The sequence below is a fragment of the Chrysemys picta genome, chromosome 8, assembly GCF_011386835.1.
Source record: "Chrysemys picta bellii isolate R12L10 chromosome 8, ASM1138683v2, whole genome shotgun sequence".
In the NCBI taxonomy this organism is placed as follows: Eukaryota; Metazoa; Chordata; order Testudines; family Emydidae; genus Chrysemys; species Chrysemys picta.
The window spans coordinates 78726450-78748961 of record NC_088798.1 but is presented as its reverse complement, the minus strand read 5'-3'; the positions used below and the strand labels follow the sequence as shown (position 1 = coordinate 78748961).

Genomic DNA, 22512 nt, shown 5'->3' with positions numbered 1-22512 from the left:
AAATCATGATAGATTTCTTTAGTAGTATATGTGACCTTACCTCCCCGAAACTCATTTTCATTCTTGGGGGAACCTCAGAGATAGTACGTGGTCTGCATGTGCAGAGCATGCTGGGTGCATTTGACTTTCAGTTTGCTGTAAATGCTTTTGTACTGCTGGAGGGAGGTGGAGTGGTCAGAGCTATGATCCAGGTTCGGTTCTGCAGTTTTGTTTGTGCCCTGAATGTTCTCTCGTGGTGCCAGAAGTGTAAAGGGGGGATTATGGAGGGTGAGCTGGATAGTAATCCCCTCTACCTCCCCTTTATACTATCCTCACTGTTGATGACAGTACATTGAGTTGGGTGAATAGGAGGTAGAGCAGCGGTTCTCAAACTGTGGGTCGGGACCCCAAAGTGGGACTTGCTGGGGCCCGGGGCCGAAGCCCAAGGGCTTCAGTCCTGGGTGACAGGGTTCAGGTTACAGCCTCCCCTCCCCCAGGGCTGAAGCCCTTGGGATTCAGCTTTGGCCCCCCGACCCAGGGCAGCAGGGCTCGGGCTTCGGCTTTGGCCCACCGGCTCAGGGTGTCAGGGCTTGGGTGGGCTTAGACTTTGGTCCCCCCTCCTGGGGTCTTGTAGTAATTTTTGTTGTCAGAAGGGGGTGGAAGCATGGCAGGAGTGGAAGAGGCTTGCAAGCTATATTGGAACCAGGAGCGTGCAGCTGTTAGCTATAATGCATGAAACAGAATTGAGCTATTTCTTAGTATTACTTTCTGTTATATCTCCCACACAAACATCGAGAAGTGCAGAAAAAAATAGATAGACTCCTACAATAATTGTCAACTACAATGCATGTCACAGGGCATTTGTACCTCCGCAGGGACCAGCATTGTTTGTGCCTTGACCAGGCATGCTGTGTGCATTCAGACCTCATGTAAATGATGAAAACTAACCACGTACCTGTAAGCATCGTCTCAATAAATGTTCAATGTTGCATGTTTTCAGATGAACAGGACACAGGTCTGAACATCATTTGTCCTATATGCCTAGGCACAGTGCTCAGATACCTACTCCTGGGGGAATTCTGCACTGAAAAATTAAAATTCTGCACACACTATTTTAAAATTCTGCAAATTTTGTGAAAATAACACTATATAATCATGCCAGCTTCAAATATTTTGGTAATTTATTTCAGAATACTTGTCAGCATTTATTTCTGTAACAATACAGACACACACACAAATTCCCCCAGGAGTAGAGAGTTAAAGAAAGCCCTAGGACAACCCAGTGCCTGTTTCTGCCCTCAGCCCCCCTAGAGCCCAGCTACGGGAGCCAGACACTCACACCCCCTCCTAACCCCAGAGCCCAGGTGCAGACCCTCCCCTGTCCCCTTCCCCCTCAGCCCAGACACTCACACCCTCCTAGAGTCCAGGGATCCAGAAGGAGAAACAACCTGATGCTGGGTCCCGGGCTTGCATGGAATTTCCTGTGCACCACCACCTCCTTCTCCCAGGGCATACTGGGAACTGCAGTTGCTGGGAACCCTCCAGCAATCTCGCCCCCCCCCGCAGTGTCTTCTACTTGCAAGCTGGTATCTGTCGGGTCCAGCGGCCCCAGTGGCGGCCAACATCTCTGCAGCCCATTTCTGTGGCGGGGAAAGGAAATTCTGTGCGTATAACATTTAATTTCTGCAAAATTCTGAGTTGTGCAGTAGTGCAGAATTCCCCCAGGAGTAGATACCAGGCTGCTGCGCACAGTGAAAATGTCTAGATAAGTGAATGATACATTTAAGTATTCCTACTACGTTTACATGGAAATAGAGGGTGGTATATCTCCAAATAAGCTACGTAAGTCTGATCAAAAGTTTGTGTTACGCTAATATTAGAGTCAAAAGAGATTTCTTTCAAAGAACAATAACAGCCAGTGTACTATGACTCCTAAGCAATGGATTCTGAAATGTGAAAAAAGAATCTACTGCAGCTCTTCAAACTGGGTCACCATGGTTATTTTAGTTTAATCTAATCCATACTTGGCTTCAGCACTATTTATTAGTCATCTGATTGCTACCTCATTAATTAGTATTATTAGATCAATTCCTAAATATACTGCAAACAGCAATCCAAGAGCTGATTAGGAGAAACTATCAAGTGTTTTAAGCACTGAATTGATTTCTACATTCCAATTTAGGTTTTGAAAAAATGCATATCACAGGAATCCTTGCTGTAATGGATGGTGCTCTGTCCTACAAAGTGGTAACGAAGGCACCGAATTACCCATTTGAAACGAGGAAAGATTTATTTGCACTAGTTATGTGAGTGCCAGTGAAGCTGTAGGGGATTTCTATGGGACAGCTCTGAATGTACATATGGGGTTTGATAAGGCTGGTAAAGCTCTGATGCATCTCAAAGTGTGTAAACGTTATTATTTTCATTAAACCAGTGAAGATTTACAAAATGTCCGTTGATCAGTTCCTGATCTGCTGAAGTGCTACGGAGATAGTTCATTCACAGCTGTGTTGAAAGGGACTCCAACAGACTTTTGATATCTTGAAATAGCTCTGTTTAGACTTAACATTACTGTGAGAAATCGGTCAGGTCTGGTGTTACATTTTTGGGGTGCAACCTAGACCAGTGAGAGGTAATGTCATGGCTTGTCCTATAATCCCGAGTGCTCTAAAATGCTCTGCTGCTGTAGTTGCTTGTCTGGATGCTCCCAGCCATCATATAATTATGCACTGAATGTCTGTGTGTTAAGCAACTTTGGTTCAACAACTCTGACTCCAGTTGTTACATGACAACCACACTCTGGTCTTCACCAGCCTTGGTTACTACTAGTAGTGACTAGAGGCATGGAAGAAGCTATCAGTGCTATCAAACATGGCCACTGGATATTCTGTTGTAGTGTAAGGGGTAGCCTGCCTTCTTTTGGATTTTGAGATCTCTGGTTCATGTCCTGCTAAATGAATTACTTTTTGGGTTCATCTTCAATTAAATGCTAATATACATTCCCAAGTATTGTATTTCAAATATAAATAACATGCTGAAGGATTTTATTAAAGGTAGGTCAAAACATCTAGAATTTCCTTATTGAAAATGTTTCTCCATTCACAAAAGAGAGTATTTTGAATCTCACTCTGAAGCTATGTCAGTACCTAATCACAATGGCATACAGCCTGTACTGGGATAAAGATAATATAGACACGCTCCGCTGAGGCGGGCTTGACAGAGACTATATGAAACCACTCCTTATCCCATCTCCTCCCTGACATTCTCAGCAGCCTGTCTGGAACAAAAGGGTTCTCAGCAATATAAGTCATGTTCTGAATTTGTAGGGTGTCACGGTTCAGACTAAAACAACAAGGAGTCTGGTGGCACCTTAAAGACTAACAGATTTATTTGGGCATAAGCTTTCGTGAGTAAAAACCTCACTTCTTCGGATGCATAGAGTGAAAGTTACAGATGCAGGCATTATATACTGACACATGGAGAGCAGGGAGTTACTTCGCAAGTGGAGAACCAGTGTTGACAGGGCCAATTCAATCAGGGTGGATGTAGTCCACTCCCAATAATAGATGAGGAGGTGTCAATTCCAGGAGAGGAAAAGCTGCTTCTGTAATGAGACAGCCACTCCCAGTCCCTATTCAAGCCCAGATTAATGGTGTTGAATTTGCAAATGAATTTTAGTTCTGCTGTTTCTCTTTGAAGTCTGTTTCTGAAGTTTTTTTGTTCGATGATAGTGACTTTTAAATCTGTAATAGAATGACCAGGGAAATTGAAGTGTTCACTTACTGGCTTATGTATGTTACCATTCCTGATGTCCGATTTGTGTCCATTTATTCTTTTGCGGAGGGACTGTCCGGTTTGGCCAGTGTACATGGCAGAGGGGCATTGCTGGCACATGATGGCATATATGACATTAGTGGATGTGCAGGTGAATGAGCCCTTGATGGTGTGGCTGATGTGGTTGGGTCCTCTGATGCTGTTGCCAGAGTAGATATGGGGACCGAGTAGGCAACGAGGTTTGCTACAGGGATAGGTTCCTGGGTTGGTGTTTCTGTGGTGTGGTGTGTAGTTGCTGGTGAGTATTTGCTTCAGGTTGGGGGGTTGTCTGTAAGCGAGGACTGGCCTGCCTCCCAAGGTCTGTGAGAGTGAGGGATCATTTTCCAGGATAGGTTGTAGATAGTGGAAAGTGCGCTGGAGAGGTTTTAGCTGGGGGCTGTATGTGATGGCCAGTGGTGTTCTGTTATTGTCCTTGTTGGGCCTGTCCTGTAGTAGGTGATTTCTGGGGACCCATCTTGCTCTGTCAATCTGTTTCCTCACTTCCCCAGGTGGGTATTGTAGTTTTACGAATGCTTGATAAAGATCTTGTAGGTGTTTGTCTCTGTCTGAGGGATTGGAGCAAATTCGGTTGTATCTTAGGGCTTGGCTGTAGACAATGGATCGTGTGATGTGTCTTGGATGGAAGCTGGAGGCATGTAGGTACGTATAGCGGTCAGTAGGTTTCCGGTATAGGGTGGTGTTTATGTGACCATCACTTATTTGTACTGTAGTGTCCAGGAAGTGGATCTCTTGTGTGGACTGGTCCAGGCTGAGGTTGATGGTGGGGTGGAAATTGTTGAAGTCCAGGTGGAATTCTTCAAGGGCCTCCTTTCCGTGGGTTCAGACTGGTGAACATCAGTATGGTCTGGACAGAAATGTAGCCATTGGGGAGATAGCCACCTTCACAATAGTATAGAAAAAGTTGTTATGGCCCAGCTGGATTAATAGACTGAATACCCATCAGATACTGTAAAGTGGGCACTCCTGAATGGATGAAATGTGTCTCTGTTTCTTCACCCACATCCTGGGACTGGGTACACCATCCCTCACACCAACCCTGTAGAAATTATCGAGCTTGAGAGCAAGCTTTTCAAACTAGTGAATTTGGGTGCCCAACTTGTGAAGACTTTAAAGGGCTTTGATTTCCAGAAAGCACTGAGCCACCTACCCTGTAAAGATCAGGCCCCTTTTAGGTATTGCAAGTTGGAGACTCACAATCACTAGTGGTTTTGTCAAATGTGCACCCGGGATCTGTATATTGCTTTTCCACAGAGCCACCTTTAAAAGGAAGTTTAAGGCTGCTGAGGCTACTCTTCTTCCAGGGAATGGGGCTCATGGAGTTGGTATGGAAGCACAAAACCTCTGATCAGATGCCCTTTGAATGATTTGAGGATGGGCAATAAGGGGCTGTATGTGTTATTTACTACATGATGGTTCTGGAAGGATGCTGCTCTTTCTCACATGTTAGAGAGTCCTGTAGAAAGAACAACACTCATAAGGTCTGCAGCTGAGGCAAAAGTTGGAACAGCTAATGATTATTACGGACCCACTCTCACATTCTTACTGAAAAGGAACACCCAATGAGCATCAGGTGTTGGATCTAGCCCAAAATGGAGTGTGTTCTTCAGAGTCCCATATGGACCTTTCTGTTGATCTCTGTAGAGCATCCAGCTTAGTGATTGATTAACATTTAGAGGAGAGACATAGGTTAGCCCATCAATATCTGGGGCAAGAGAGAACCATCTCAGAATGTTAGTGAATCCACACAAGAATCCTCACCACAAATATTAGCTGTCAGACAATTAATTTGAAGTCTTCCTAGACTCTAGTCAGTCTCTTCATTTTGAGAAAGTTTGAAGCTCTCCATTTAACCCACTAGAATTCAGTGTCTTTATTTTATTTTCTTTCCCTTTCATGGTCTAAATTTCAAAATTTCAGTAATCAAATATACTTTGTGCTTCAATATCTAAGAGCAGAGATTGACTGTCCTGCTGGGTAAAAATGGGGATCAACAGCAGAATATTTTAACTGCCTTCTTTCTTACTGCTCTTTGATGTTCATTTATTCTTCGCTTCATTTGCCTAATTGTCTTTCTAAGCCACAGGGAATATTTCTAAAAGTAAACCATGGGTGGGTAGATGAACAAATAATCAAACCTTTTGGTTCAAAAGATGGCTTGCAATGATAAACAGACCCCCAGAGTCACTCATTGGGGATAATTTTTACACCCCATTGCTGTAATCAAGAAAGGATCCAGATTACATATGCAGAAATTTTCCTACAATGGTCAGTTGTGCTAGGTTGCAATACATGATGCACCCAGGGATCTGAAGTTCTCTTGAGTTTGTCTTAGCCAGAAAACCCACTGAAAGACACTGTATCTGCAAAACTATTAGAAATGTTTCTGAATGACAATGACAATTGAGTCCCATTGGAAAATGCTGATTAATATTTATCTTACATTTTTGTGTTTGTTACTCTATTACCTACCTTTTTGAAGGAGGTCTTACTACTCAGTCATACCAACAGTTATGCCAGAGGCCATGGCAACCACTGGAATGAAGTTAGAGCAACTGCAAAGGCTGCTGTAATTTAAAGCAGTTTGGCATGGCCATCAACGGACTAATCCACAGCACAGAATAGTTGGAAGCATAAAGCACTTTGGCCGCTTCCCCCAACGTACCTCCTCCTCCTTGACCACTTTCTCAGCATGTCCATAGACTGTGGGTTATGCAGGGCTGCCTTACGCTGTTCTTGCACTGGGAGAGTTCCCAGTACCTGAAGCCAAGCGTGCTAGCTCTGTGGTCAATTTTGGATGCTTGAGCCACTGTAAAGGGGCCACAGTGATTCCAGAACCAGGCCCAATAGGTTTGATTATTGATATCACTTACATTGGCGTAAGTCTGCTGGAGTCACTGGGGCTACACGAATGTGAAATTGGTGGGAATGTTAAATCAGACCTAATGTTCTATTAACTTGTGGATACCATAACTCTCATAAAAAAGAACTGTTAGATTCTCTTGTTTTTCACCCATTATTTCATCAGATCACTGAGACTTTGTGGTTTCTATCAGGTAGAAATAACATGTGAAATGGTATTCTTGAAAGTCAGACCCCATTTCACATCACTCACTAATAGTCGGTTTACAGGCATTGCCTAGCTGGACTGGACTTGTTAAATTAGAGATGAATTTCAGCCTCCCAGAACCAGCAAGTACCCCAGTTGTGAAACGGTTTTTACTTACACCAGTCTACATCCTAATAAGAATATTGTCTTGGAGATGGCAGTGCTCGAGAGCTTTATATTATTACGCAGATTTTTATTTTTGCTAGGCACTCCATATGGAGCCCTAAGGTATAGACTTGTACCATGCTAAAACAATATAAACTTGGGGAAATTATCCTTTAAGATCTCAGTAAAAAGCACAATGTTGAATTATTTTCTTAACGCTACTCTGTGTTGATCTGAGCTACCTTCGGTGCAGAGAGATGCATAAAATTGAATTGAAGATGTGATGCAGAATGTATTCAGCTTTTCACTTTAACAGACTGAAACTAAAGGTGCAGCTAGATTCTGCGGTCTGTGAAATACTGATATTGTAGGAAATACATTAGCTTAATAAACCGGGCAACAATTATTCTACTGAGTAGAGAGCTGCCATGTAAATGTTGTTCATTTTTATTTCATTTTTACTGAGACTCGTGTGGTGCCAAATGGCATTGCATCATCTTGTTTTAATATACAACGTGTGCTGTCCCTGTTTGAAAGACAGGGAGACAATCAAAAGAGTTTAGGGCTTCTATTATCATAGGTGGTGTAAACTGAGGCTTTATTTGTGCCATAAAACACAGTGTTGTGACAAACTCAAAAGTATTTAAACAATACTGGGAAACACTGAGAAATGGGACATTTTCATTCTACCCCATTCTCAAGATACTTCAAAACTAAATAGAACTGGAAAGGCAGGAGAACTTGAAAACAATTGTTCACCCACAGATATGTTTCTAGTGCAGGATGGGATGGTGTAGTGGCTTAGAGATTGTGATTGCCCAAAGTAAGGTGAGCACCTCATATAATTGCTTATCTCCAACCAGTTGTGTCCCCTCACTAGATCTAAATTAATCAAGTTAAAATCCTGCCTTATTTTGTTCAACACAGTATGTAGGTTCCCTTTAATCACTTGTGCAAGCAACAGGGCAGGAACTTTCCATAGCATATAGGAAAGGGGGGTTGCTAAGCGAGGGTTTGTCCAGCCCCCCCTAGATAAGCTAGTGTGCATCCCTAGAAAATCAGCTAGTGCTGGTAGGCAAATCTGTGTATGCATGTATTATTCCTGCTCCGAGAAGCAGCAAAATGTATCACATAGTGAGGTTTCCAACTATCTTTGAAAGCTATTGTATCACAAGTAATGAAGATGTCTGATATTTTAACTGCTTTCTTTCCCCAGGCAAACTAGACTAGGCTGAGAAAGGAGAGTATGTTGTGTTGTAACTTCCACAGTATAGCTGTGGCCTGAAGGCTTTTGTATGGGGGTTCCATTTGTTTGGATCTCCAAAGTAATGTTATACAAAAGGAGCAAAGATAAATTTGAAATCTTTGCAGTTATTCAGGAAATGCATAGAGGCATCCTCCACAGGAGCCAAAGTAATCACATGTATTAGCTAGTCTTTCAGTGGCACCTTGTTACTGTTAGGATGAACTGCTGTAGCTCACAGGTGGTGTTGCAGAAGGGAAGTTCAGGACTGGGGATTGTAATGTAGCAATAGAGCCAGTGAACTTCAAAATGCAGAAAGTTAATTAAATATATTGCTGATCAGTGCAGACCAGTTACTAATGATGCTGTGTTTATATTTTTATAATAATAATAATACTTCTAATAAAAATAAGTATGTAAAAAAGCTAAAGTATCTTGGTATGTAGGTCAACAATTGTAATGGTGCATACCTTGTATGTTGTATATGATTAGTAGACCTCTGTAAATAACTGATTTTTTTTTTGGTTTGCTGGCAATTCCAAAAACTTTTGGGGAAAAATGCATTTTGGGTTGACCTGAAACAAATTTTTCAAAATGTTTAGCTAATCAAAGATGATATTTTTTGTTTTGAGCCTCTTTAAAAAACATTTTAATACAATTTAAGGAAATACCTAAATGAAAAGTCATTTTGAATCGAAGTCAAAATGTTTTTTTGAAAGCGTCAAAACTAAATGTTTTGACACTTTCAAAAAAAATGTCCAACATGAACAATTCAGTGAAATTAGCACGAATCTGCAAAATGTTTGTGTGGCTGAATATGTGTTTTTCACCAAAAAAGCTTTCAGATGAGAAATTTCTCCCAGCTCAATCTCACCTTTATGATTAGAGCAGTCTCACCTTATGTTCTTATGTTATGTTGTAGGGGATACTTGTAGGCAGAGACTTTGAAATCAGTCAAAGAGATTTGGATGCCCAGTTCTATGAAATATGATGGGAATTGGGCAACCAGATCTCCAAGGCAGTTTTGAAAAATCTCCCCACTGAATGTCACATGTTTCCATGTGATGCCATTGACTATATAGGTTGATAGTAGCACTGTGTGATCCTGGTAGTTGTCATTTGAAGGTTGTGCATGATTGTAGTGCACATACTGTAACAGCAGTTGTTCTCTTCTAGAATGAGAGAACACATCACAGGAAAAAAGCTGTTTGTCATTCTCAGCTGTCACTTGAGTTTGCATTGATTGCAAGCTGTTCCATTGACCAATGGCCTATGGCTACCATGTGGAGATCTGGCATGGAACATCAACCACGCTGCATTTTCTCTGACAAAGACAAGGTTGTCTCTTCTCATAGCTACTTTAACTTGCTAGAGAGTCCTACTAAAGAAATTTCTGTACACATTTTCTTTTTCCAGGTCATATGCTCAAACGAGCAGGGCCAGTCTGCAACACCAATGACAGAAATAAAAGTTTAGGGGTCTACGTTCTAGAGTATGGCAGAGGGAGATAAAGCATAGTCAGAGGAACATATTTGCTTAGCTTAGGGCTATAACCACACTAATATTGTGGCTTACTTCTTACAAGCCAGTCAAATTATGTTGTTCCCTTGTATTCTAGCTCTGTAGTACCCCCATGTGAATCATATGAACTAAGTAGGATAGTTTGTTCTCTTGGACAATAGGAACATGGGAACAGCTGCTCACCACTTCAGCATTTTTCAGTGCACAACACCCCGAAGGCCCTGAGGAGTGGCATATGCAGCAGGATATGGAGTTCCAGTGTTGTCACTCACACAGTGTTTGTGCCTTTAAGAGGAATAGATGTGAGATTGAATAAAAATGCAGTAAATGTGGATTTCAAGGGGAAAATGTAGCAATCTTATTAGCAGGTCTGCAGAAATAGGTTTGTGGCAGTAAACACTTTAAAAAAATATATCAGCTCATTTCTATACCTGGCAGCTTTTCTTCTGCTAGCTCCCAGTAGGCTGTAAAGGCCTCCAAAACTATTTTATAATCAAACTACAATGAAAGATGTATTGGATTTTTAAAGTTTTGGGACATACTCTTTTGCTGGCTTAGCTATTACTTGTTGTCCTTAATAGCCCGGTCATTTATAAGAGGAGAGTCAAATGTAATGTGCATGGATAGGATGGTTGGAATTTGTGAAAGAAAAAGATTATCGCTAAAATGGTGGTGATTTTTTATATAAATAATCAAACTATTAGTGTATTTTTTAATAAATTGTTTTGTTCCTCTTCGCTGATTGTATATTTACCATGGGCTGCAGGGCCGGCTCTAGTTTTTTTTGCCACCCCAAGCAAAAAAAACCAAAAATCTCCGAGAGCAAAGTGCTGCCCCTAGTATGTCGCCATGCCGCCTTTAGAGTTGTGTCACCCCAAGCACATGCTTGGTTTGCTCATGCCTAGAGCAGCCCTAATGGGCTGATGCCAATGGCATGACTTCTGTCAGCTGAGTAGTCCTTATTCATGCATGTCTTCTTATTGAAGAGAATGGGGCGATTCTTGGGAGGTCAACTTACCTGAGTAATATTTGACAACATTAGACCCCAATACCACTGTGACACTTTGTATCTCAAAGTAGCACCCTGCAATCCCATATAATTGATATGCTTTGTATACAGTGTGTCTTGTGAGGTATCATTTTAAAAGTCTTAGTCTGCTGAACATTAATATCCTGTTAGATTTTATGTGCTATCATTATATGTCAAGTTATGAAGTATTGCTATATGCGTTACTGAAATATGTTTTGACGTTGGGAAAACCCACAACCAACCTTTCAGTTACAACAAAGGAGTAGCCATCAATAGCCAGATGGGTGATTAATGACTTAACCCCCAATCCACTATCCCAGAGACTTCCCAGAGAAGTCATGTACGCCATGGGGGTGGACTTAACACATGTCACAGCAAGGATCTTTCTAGTAAGCTGGAAGACGGCATAAAAAGAGAGATAATGACATCATAACTTGGCCTCTCCCCCAACTCAATACTGAGAAGAACATCTGGAGGACAGAAACTTTGAACTGGGGAAGTTTGATCCCAGGCTGAAAGGTGGTCCCAGTCTGTGTATTGAGGAACTGTAACCTACCTGCTTGTATCATCTGTCAGGGTGAGAAAAGCTGTTTGATTCAACTTTTGCTTAGACTAAAAGTTTAGGATTTAGAATGAATGTTTACTTTTTATTTTCTTAAGGTAACTATTCTGGCCTTTATGCCTACCACTTATAATCACTTAAAATCGATCTTTCTGTAGTTAATAAACTTATTTTAATGTTTTATCTTTACCAGTGAGTTTGTCTAAAGTGCTTAACAAATCTCAGTTCAGGTTACAAAGGCTTTTGCATGTCTACTTTCCTATGAAGAAGTGGTGAACTAGGTAATGAACTAACACTGGCCAGGCTTCTGACCAGTGCAAGACAGTGCAGTTCCAGGGTGCAAGACAGAGGAGTTGAGGGAATTGGCTGGAGCCTCTCTATTGTAGGTTCATGTGTGGCCAGGAGAAGTATTCATGTAACTCAGTTGGGTGTGTCCCAAGGGATAAGAAATGGATTCTGATATTTCACATTCAGCTATTTGTATTTGGGCTTCTGAGGAACCTTCTCCTTCTTGGGTGACATATTGTCTTTGTCTCTGGGTTTTAGGGTTGTTACTTTACACCACTGCTTTCTTTTCATGTTCTTATGAAAACTTTTATGGACATTGTCTGCACCTCTGCTGTTTCTCTGAGGGTCCGTTGCAAAACTGTGTTTTTACATCTATTCCCAGTGCCTATATATGATACAAGCTGAAATATATATTGGGGGCATGGGGGAAGCGTGTGACATTACAGACTCAACTAGCATCAGATTCATTTTTCATCTTGGTGTGTGATTGGTTTGTTCAGTAGCCCTCACTTTATTTCTTGAGGGGTATAGGACAGAGAATAATTGAGAATGAACTGAACTTTGGCAGTTTTGTCTGAAGAGAAAACTATGATACAATTGCAGAAAAAGATGTAAAAGTATTCAAAATAATAATTTGTGTTTAAATGAATCAGTTAGGTCCAGGGCCAGATATTAAATTATTTCCATTGCTGCAAGAATTAAATATGCAATCACAATTATAATTCTAAAGGCTTTGTCATCTAATCATGTTCTCTGCACCCCAGTCTAGAACTAGCTGAAACCCCATCCATCAAGCTTGGCTCAGGGGAGAGTGAAATAGGGAAGCTTGTGATGATTGCCTAGCTCCCAGCCACTTTCCTGTAACTGTTCCACAATTAAATAATATATTTGGGCAATATGAATAAAAATGTAAACTCCGCTTTACCCCATCCTGGGTCCTTATAATTCCATTTGTCCTTTTGGAAGGGAGGGGATGTATTCTTGTGGTTTTTTTACAAGAATTCAATGTTACTCCGTGAAATTCAGCCTGGCCTAAGGATTTTAGGGGACAGATCTTCAGCTCGTGTAAGTTCATCAATGGAGCTCTGAGAACAGTAAGGGCAGGCACAGATCTGCCATGGCAGCATTGGCTTCCTTCACACACACTTCCTTGCCCATACAGCTGACCTGCAGGACTGCTCCCATAGGCACGCGCGTGTGTGGTTTGGTGTCCATGGCCCATTTGATCTTTAGCCTCAAACTGGCAAGGAAATTCCTACCTAATTCAGATATAACACAGATGGTGACACAGTCACGTATCAGCAGCAGCTGAGCAAGTTGTGCTCTTTCGTGTGTTCCGTTAGTCCACAGGAGATCCTTCTGGTGGTGCACAGTGATTGGCCAGGAAGAGATCAGGTGTTCGGAACTGGAGAATGTGATGAAGGGGAACATAGAAAAGCACTGCATGCAATTTAGGTATTTTTGTGTGGCACTAACTAAATAGAAGGTAAGAAAACTGACCTGACCCAGAGGTAGGAGCTTCATAGCATGGAATGAAGGCCAGGAAACTTGTGTACTGAGAAATGCTCTAAAGAGCCATGTGACTCTTCATGAATGGCTGCAGGCCAAATCTCAGAGCATAGCCTAAGGTACAGAGAGACTGAGACAAAGTAGAACTAAATACAGTTCTAAAACAAAAAAAGCCAACCTACGTCTTTTTTTAAAAAAACCTAATTTACTAATAACACTTCCTCCCAAGGTGCATGAGAATTGCATCAAATTGCTGTGCTGCAAGTGTGGTGATTCCGAACAGTCCACCAGCCTCCGGACGTTGTTATTCCTCCATTAACTGATTTTCATTTCTACAGTCAAAGAAGTATTCTGACCAGGATGAGGAAGAAGATGCGAGGCTCCAACTATTGGAAAAAGGGAGCCCTTCTGTCCAAACTTTTAAGATTGCATAAAGGAGAGGATTTGCTCTCAGAGGCGCTCAACATCAGAGCGTATTGCTCCTTCAGTGTCGTGTTGCATCCCCACCTCATTGATCTCTGCCACTGATCGCATGGTTGCATGACCATTGCACATCTTCCTTCATGCAGTGTCGTGTGTTTCATTGTCATACAGGGGAGAGGGAGCCCTGACTTCCTTAACTGCCTTTCTGCATAAGAAGAGAAGCAATGGAGTGAGATACGGCACATCCAAATAAGAACCAGAAGATCCCGGATCTGTTTAAGAGCCCATCCAGCTTCACTTTAAAAAAAAACAAAAACAAGACAATAGTGTATATGGTTTTAATTTTATTTTTGTTAAATTTTTTTCTTACTTTTTCCTAGACTTCGCCCGATGGTCTTACCTGTCTCAGAGAGGTAAAATTTAAACCAATTTGACTATCTTGGTCATATAACTTTTAAAGGAAGTGGTTTCCTAAACAAGAGCAAGGTACAACTTGATCAGCTCTGCTCTCTCTTCACATGTTTGTTAGCAAATAAGGTAAAGGTGGTTGAAGATTACCTACCTCCCAGGGTATATTTTCAGGTTGCGCAATGCCCCGTTCCTGGGTAAGAAGTGTCTTGTGTGTAGCCAGAATCTGCAGTCATCCAACATTCTTCTTTCTATGCCATGATTTATTCTGTGATGTGCTGTGCAGCGTTAGCTGCAGCAGGTTAGTTCATTTATTTAGTGCTTTGTTTGGTACAAGTGGAAACCACCTAAAAATGTGTAGAGTAATACTTCTCCTTGCCCCTTTTCATTCAGACTTACCCTGACTTTCACTTATAATTCACCCTGTGGAAAGAAGCTGGGAATGTAGAAGGAAGGCAGAGAAGAACTTAAGGTCCTGATCCAAAGCCCACTGGAATCAATGGGAGGACTCATACTGATCTCGGTGATCTTGGGAAGGGGCCCTACATGTATAGAGTGAATACGGAAAGTCTATAAAATAATTTCAGAGCACCTTCCACAGTTCAGAGTGTGGAAAGAACAAGTGTCTGAATCATTCCAGCTCTCCAAGAATGAAATGTACCAAAAGGAAATAGAAGGCAAAGTGTTTGTGAATAAGATAAGTTTACATGGGTCATTGCAAGTATTAGCAAAGGGATCCCCAGACTGTATTTCTCTATGTTTTGTGTCACATTTTAATACAACCTTTCTCCACAGTTGGTTTTCACCAAGGCTCTTACAGGCATAATATGCTCATTAAGCTTAACTGTTTGTGTAATTAATTTCAGTGTTGTTGATTTCGTGGGGAAAATGGAACTGAAATGATCTTTCATGTTTCCAAGAAAGAGAGTGGATATTGAGAGGCCACTTAGGCCAATATAGAATCAAAAAGGAATTAGAGTCTCTTTGGTATGGAAATTAATCTCTCCAACCAGGCAATAATAATAATGATTTATTAATAAATTACAGTTCAACTTTCATCAAACGTGTTTCATATTAAATTTATATTTCAGTGGGTACTTGATGCAATATTTTTATTAACATTTACCATGAAGAAATTCTACTTAACCCTTTCCAGGCTGTGTGATATATCAATATGACTTCCTGAGACATCACCTAAGCTGGAAGTCTGGAAAACATCGTAGTTTGTTGACCTTCCATGGGAGCAGGATCGAGCCCATAGCTGACTCCCAGTCTAGTTCTGCAAGCATACCCAATTTTACGCGTTTGCAGGATCAGGCCTTTCAAAAACTGAGGGTGGACCACACAACAAATTAGTGTGCAGCAAGCCAGGGTGTGAATCTACAGCGTACTAGCTTGCCATGCGGTTCCTGCTACCGCGTACTGAAAGCTCTGTAGTCCACTTTGATGTACTGCTCTTTGAAATTGGAATAACTCAAAGTGGACTATAGAACTTTTAGTGCGCCTGAAGCAGGGTCCACAGAGTGAATTACTGTGCAGCAAGCTAGTGCACTGTAGACTCTCACCCTAGCTTGCTACGAAAAACTCGCCATGTAGACAAGCCCTAAGGCTCACTTCTTCTATTTATGCAAACACTTACAACTGGGTGTAGAGCTTATTAATGTTGGAACCTCACTTAACTTCAGTGACACCACTCATTGGGGTTCTGAAACCATACATTTCAAAGTTCTTTACAAAGGAACATATCATTATCTCATTTTTCTGATGGGAGAAACTAAGGTGACATGTCTTGACCAAGGTTATGTACCCAGATCAGCAGTAGAGCTAGAGTCATAACTCCTGACTCCCCAGCCTTATCCACAGAACCATGTTGCCTAGTAAATGTTTTCAAGTTCAAGTCCCGAGTGATTTCTTTATGAAACTTCCATACATTTAAGATATTTTACATAGGTAAAATTTAACTTACTTTCCAACTAGGATGTGGATCTAGAAATTCTGGCAAAAATCACATCTTGGTATCATTAATTTTAAGTCACAGTTAATTAGCTAATTCTCCTTGAGGTTCTCGTTCCTAAGTATAGGTAATCTTTTTATTTTTTTTTTTAATAAAATGAAGGTACACTGACCCATAATTTAAACCTTTCTGCTGTAGCTGTAAAACTACCCATTTCATCTAATCCTTGGTAGTTTACAATTAATGGTGGCCTCTTTAGATATATTTTACATCATTAATTTTTGTACAAGGGAAATAAATTTATTATCAAAATTTGTTAAAAATTCCAAAGTTAATTTGTCCAGTGCCACAGGGGCATAGAATATTATCTCTGGAATCTCAGCAGTTGGGTGGGAAGGAGGCCTTGTATTGTAACCCAATCTGGAAAAAGATTCTGGATTCCTCCAAACTCAGAATTGTTGTTTAGTTTCTGTTCAAGTCAGGGAATGGTCCCATCTAGCCCACAGGAAAAAAGTCCCTTTGGTCACTCTTAATATTAAGGGTACATTTAAACATAGTTCTGACTAGGATTAATAGATATTTTAATGATTAATCGATGGTCATAGAGTCCAATGGATCAATAGGTTGCTTATAATTACGTACAACACCTATGACTGATATGCCCCTAACCATTGTTAACATGTAGTACACATCTGTAACATGCTTTGGGCAGGTATTAATCATTTATTAACATTTTATAAACTGATTATAAATGTAACTTTAAAGGAACAGTCACATATTATATGAAGAACTCAGTGTTACTCAGTAGAATTCACAAGCAGGGCCAGAAGTCCTCTGAGGGGCATATGAAATGTTCAGCTTCCATCATGGTCAGAGGTTCAGACATGTGACCTGTTCATGGTTAAATGGTTAGTGGCATCATATACCTTCTATGTGTGTCTCTGTTGTCTCCCAGAAGACCAAACTCTGTTTACCTTACTTCTTTGAGTAGTTTTAATAGACCACATTTGTTTCCTGGTGTCAGTCCATTGCCTTCAATAGAGTTGCAGCAGAAGATGCATTTGGCCCATTGACTTCAATGGGAGTACTGGTGAGAGTAAGGCAAGCACAATATGGCCCAGTGAGGAAGCCACAGGTGGTCTCTTACTAAATGTGTCAGTATGGTATTTTAGTAAGGCAATACTTAGGGTGGAATGATAACCAATGCTTAAGCTGTGGATAGTTGTAAGGTTGAGTTAATTAACATACGGAATGGCCTGATGAAAACCCTTTCTGTACCCTCATGACTGTCACAGAATGGCTATACTCCTAGTTGGTAAATCCTACATGCGTAGTTATGTTGTTACACAAGGGATTAATCTGGCCCAGTTTAATTAAGAAATGTAAGAGTGGCAGCGAACCAGCTGAGCGTGATTTCTCTAATGTTTATGCAGTAGCTTCCATGATCACACTTGTGCTTCAGTTATTTTTTCCTCTTAGCGCTTCTTTCAGATAGATTTCAGAGAGATGTGGAGGTGTCAAGTGCTCAGTCACCCCGATGAACTCATGTAGGGTCCTGCAGGGTTCCTTTCTATCACTCCCCACTCCACCATTTCATCATGTTTTTTAGTCTACTAGAGGAGACAAATATATTGGGCTGCACTCCCATCACTATTTTGATGACACTCAGCCATGTGTCTCCTGGCCAAGATAGAGAGAAGGAGCCAGCTAAGGTTCTGCCATTAAACAAGTAAAGCAACTTGAGTAGTCGATGTGCTTTTTGATTACATCATCTTTTGGTGAAATGTGTCCACTGCTTCCCAAATTGGTTCTCATTCATGGAGTTCTTTTGGACTCTTAAGTGCCGTTGGATTCCCAGGTAGTAGCAGAGTTTCAAACCGCTTTTTATCATCTGTGACGAGCTAAACCTTACGTCACCGATTCAGGCCTTTCCAGAGTCACCTCCAGATTAGACTGTTGCAATAAACTCTACTTGGAGTTATCCCTGAGGTATTCTGAGACTTCAGTTAGTGCAGAATGCACTGGGCTATGTACCTAGTGGAATGGGTTGTTCTCAGAACATTACAGCTAGGTTCTATTAACTGTACTGGCTCCCCATCTGTTTCCTAGTGCGATTCATGATGCCGGTTCTGATCTATAAAGCTCTCTATGGTATGAAACATGGCTAGCCTGGGGTACTGCCTTTGTATCATGGTGCATAGGAATACTGAGGTATTTCTGCTGCCAATCCCTAGATGTGCGATCTTTGAGGATTGGAAGATGAGGTGTTTTCAGTAGCAGTGTTTGATCCTCAAGAGTACTGCTTCACAAGAGTTTGCTGACTGTGGCATGGCTTGAAACATCTTTATTCAAGATTTTGCACTATTAGGGACAACCACTCGGTCACTTATTTTGGTTGGTTACAGTGACCATGGCAGGGGGCTGTTTATGCAACCTGTTGTGGCACTATATCTGAGTCTAACATCTGCCACATGCCCAAGTGATGTTGTTGCTGATTTCATCTCGGGAAACTGATGGATCTATTTATTTATTGAGTGTATCTTTACCCAGAACATTGGTTAGGCATTCTTTCATAGTTTGCAAAATAAGTAAATAAACATACTTGAATATTAATCCCAACAGGGTTTTTGAAAGCAGTGGTATCTTATTTTCAGACTGGTGATATATTATCTGCCCTCTAATGCAGTAGTGAATTACTGAATATTTTTCTATTTAATGGATACTGCCTGCCATGGTAACTGATTGCTCTGTTTGACTTGGAAATACTGTATGTAGGCAAGTGTCTGATATGCATTACATTTTTAAGAAATTAAAATTAATTGACAAAGAAAATTCAAGAAATGGCTTTTTGTCTAATATGACAGTTAAACATTTTTCTTTTCTTGTAGGACACAATATAGAAGCCTTAATTCCAGTGGCACTGAAAGATTTGTGGGGAAAGATGAAATACTGGACCCACTCCTGACTCACCTTGAAATCAATGGAATTTTTTCCCTTTGATGTCAATGGGAGCAGAATTGTGCCCTTCTGTCAGAGCTTGTGTATAAATAGCAAGTTCCATTTGTGCTTGAAAAAATCTCTTTTCCCCCACGATGAAACGATATATTTTGTCAGGATGTGTGTGGATGTGTACACAGGTTGACAATTTGATGTTATGTTGGCTCTTACAGAAAGAGGCTTAAATTACTCTCTTCTGATACTGGAGGTTTACAAAAATGTAAATTCCATTCACCTCAAATGGTGAAATTCACTTTGAGAGACTCATTTTCAAAGGGATCTAGGTAAGGAAATGCTCAAATTTTAAAGGTAACAAAGGTATAATTAGAATAAATGTAAGGGATTATAAATCAGATCTGAAAAGCCCACCCGTTAATTAATTTCTAAACTGTGTATTTAGTTAAAATATCATGCTTGATCTATTTTAAGGAAAACTCCATCTCCATTCTCAAGTAAACAGCAAAAGCAATAGAATGCAATAATTTTCACTAGCAGCAATCCATAAAACATTCAATATTATGTAACAGTGTTAAAGTTTTTATTCTTTGTAAAGTAAAGCCACTATTTATTCAGTTTGATTTATGAAAAAATACATATACCAAAAATTACAGTCTTGATCAGTAAGAAAATCTCCCTTTACCCCATCCACCAGGCTAATAATGCCCTCTCCTGTCTCTTACAGGCAAAGGCCTGTAAAAACCGATACGCTTTCCAATATGCTGTGATGGTTAGTAGGCTCTGGCTCCTTTCCATTAAGAAGAAAAGCAAATTTCAGAGTGGAAGGTACTGCTGCCAATCCCTCCTGTTTAAACCAGTTTGCTCTTAGCAGCTGAAATTAGTTAAGGTGCTGAAGCTATGGCATGGCATGAGGATCTTTCAAGGTGACAGGACTCAGACCAATTTGATCTGTATTCATCAAAAACACTAACAAATTATATCCAGAAACATAACTAAGGAAATATAACCTAGATAGAGCTACTATAATGCGGGTGCATAACAGGTTGGAAAACTATTCCCAGAGAGTATTTATCAGTGATTCACAGTCAAGCTGGAAGGACATAACAAGAGGGGTCGCACAGGAATCAGTTCTGTGTCTGGTTCTGCTCAATATCTTCATCAATGATTTAGATAATGGCAGAGAGAGTACACTTATAAAGTCTGCGGACGATACCAACCTGGGAGGGGTTGCAAGTGCTTTGGAGGATAGGATTATCATTCAAAATGATCTGGACAAACTGGAGAAATGGTCTGAAGTAAATAGGATGAAATTCAATAAGGACAAATGCAAAGTACTCCATTTAGGAAGGAACAATCAGTCACACACATACAAAATGGGAAATGACTGTCTAGGAAGGAGTACTGCAGAAAGGGATCTGAGGGCCATAGTGGATCACAAGCTAAATATGAGTCAACAGTGTAACACTGTTGCAAGAAATGCGAACATTATTCTGGGATATATTAACAGGAGAGTTGTAAGCAAGACACGAGAATCAATTATTCTGTTCTATTCTGTGCTGACAAGGCCTCAGCTGGAGTATTGTGTCCACTTCTGGGCGCCACATTTGAGGAAAGATGTGGACAAATTGGAGAAAGTCCAGAGGAGAGCAACACAAATAATAAAACATCTAGAAAACATGACCTATGAGGAAAGATGGACAAAATTGGGTGTGCTCAGTCTGGAGAAGAGAAGACTTGGGGGGGAGAGATAAGTTTTCAAGTACATAAAAGATTGTTACAAGGAGAAGGGAGAAATTGTTCTCTTTAATCTCTGAGGATAGGACAAGAAGCAATGGGCTTAAATTGTAGCAAAGTCGGTTTAGGCTGGATATTAGGAAAAACTTCCTAACTGTAAGGGTGGTTAAGCATTAGAACAAATTGCCTAGAATCTCCATCATTGGGGGTTTTTAAGAACAGGCTAGACAAACACCTGTCAGGAATAGTCTAGTTATTACTTAGTCCTGCCTTGAGTGCCAGGGACTCGACAAGATGACTTCTCGAGGTCCCTTCCAGTCCTACACTTCTGAGATTCTATAAAGGAACAAATGCAGATCAGAGAGAACAGTTGTAATGTGTGTTCTCTGCAAGAAGGACTGCTAAGCAAATGGACAATCACGCTGTACACTTAGTGGAGTTTCCAGCTTGTCTTTAGAAATAGCTCCATATACAGTTCATTGTAGTAGTCCAATGTAGAAGTGTCAAAGGCACAGATCACTGCTGCAAGATCTAGATCCAAAAGAAAAAGCTAGCAACATTAATCACTAAGCACAAGTGGGGGAAACATACTGCTTAGTTACTATGGTTGTCTGCATCTCCAGCAGCTGCTGAGGGCCCCAACAAGAACTCCAGGTTGAGTAATTAAGTAAAACTGTCAGTTCAAGGACAACTTGCAACAGGGTAAGAGGCAGATTTCTCTAAATTAAGAATTATTCACCCTGGTTGTGTTAGTTAGTGTTCACTTAAGTAAGTGAGAAACCTGGCTTCCAACTAAAAACTGGTGGGCTATGTTAGGTAGGCTTCAAACTAGGTAGCAAGGGAGGGAGAGCTTTGATCTTACACCAAATATCTGGCTTATATTTCCAATTATAATGAACAAGATGATCTACAAATAAGCTATCTACAATGAACAGAGAACTACTTTATTGAAGAGCTATAGCTAAACACACATGTAAAGAGCATGATTAAAAGTTATGAATTACAGTGCTGCTGAATTATGATCCATATCTAGCCAGTTTTATTTAAACCTCTAGAATAGGGTGACCAGATATCCCGATTTTATAGGGACAGCCCCGATATTTGGGGCTTTTTCTTATATAGGCTCCTATTATCCCCACCCCCATCCCAATTTTTCACACTTGCTATTTGGTTACCTTACTCTAGAATGATTCTTACTGGTGGAATGTTAATAATGGTGAATGCAGTAAGTTTGCATGGGCGGAACATAAAAGGAAAGAGGTGATAATGAAGGCAGTAGGAAATGGTAGCAATGGAAAGCAAAGAAAAAGCACTAAGTTTCAGTTTCAAATACCCTGAAGTGTCATCACAATTCCTGGACCAACTACCATGACATTCAGAGTCATAGGGAACAGTACTTTGAGTATTCCTACTTTGGGGTGACACATACAGCTAAATATGGATTCTCAAATAAATACATCAGGTACAGGAAGTAGAGGAGAACTATGAGCCAGGAAATAGAAAATCCACCCAGAGAAGAACCCATCCAGGATGTATTTTTACCCATAAAGAGGAACTGGCTGAGAATTTGAGAGTACACAGTGACCACAAATTCCTGTCGAGAAACAGTATTAAGAAATGGATTCACTGAACACTTGAAAGAGTAAGAATTCAGTAGACTATTCTACAGCTATCCTAGTCCCTCAACAAATACTTATGTGTGTGGCTATCCCTGAAGCTAAGTATATGTGTAGGTACAAAAGTGAAGCAGGTGCTATAAGAGGACATATTCAGTTCCATGAGTGTGGTAGATGACTGGAGCATGTTCAAACAAACATGAGAATTAAATTACAAGAAATTATGTTACCACTGAAAAACATGA

The 22512-nt window shown here is 40.6% G+C and overlaps 1 protein-coding gene across 5 annotated transcripts in view; it reads left to right on the top strand.

Moving 5' to 3' along the window:
- Window positions 1-22512, top strand: part of KCNIP1 (potassium voltage-gated channel interacting protein 1) — a 559284-nt gene that overhangs the window by 487158 nt on the left and 49614 nt on the right. For 2 of the 5 annotated variants that reach the window (XM_005284073.5, XM_042850771.2), the window contains exon 2: window positions 13981-14013. The exons of the other annotated variants lie outside the window; for them this stretch is intronic. In XM_005284073.5, the coding sequence (XP_005284130.1) occupies window positions 13981-14013 (33 nt within the window). The remainder of the gene's footprint in view (window positions 1-13980; window positions 14014-22512) is intronic. 5 annotated transcript variants of the gene reach the window in all.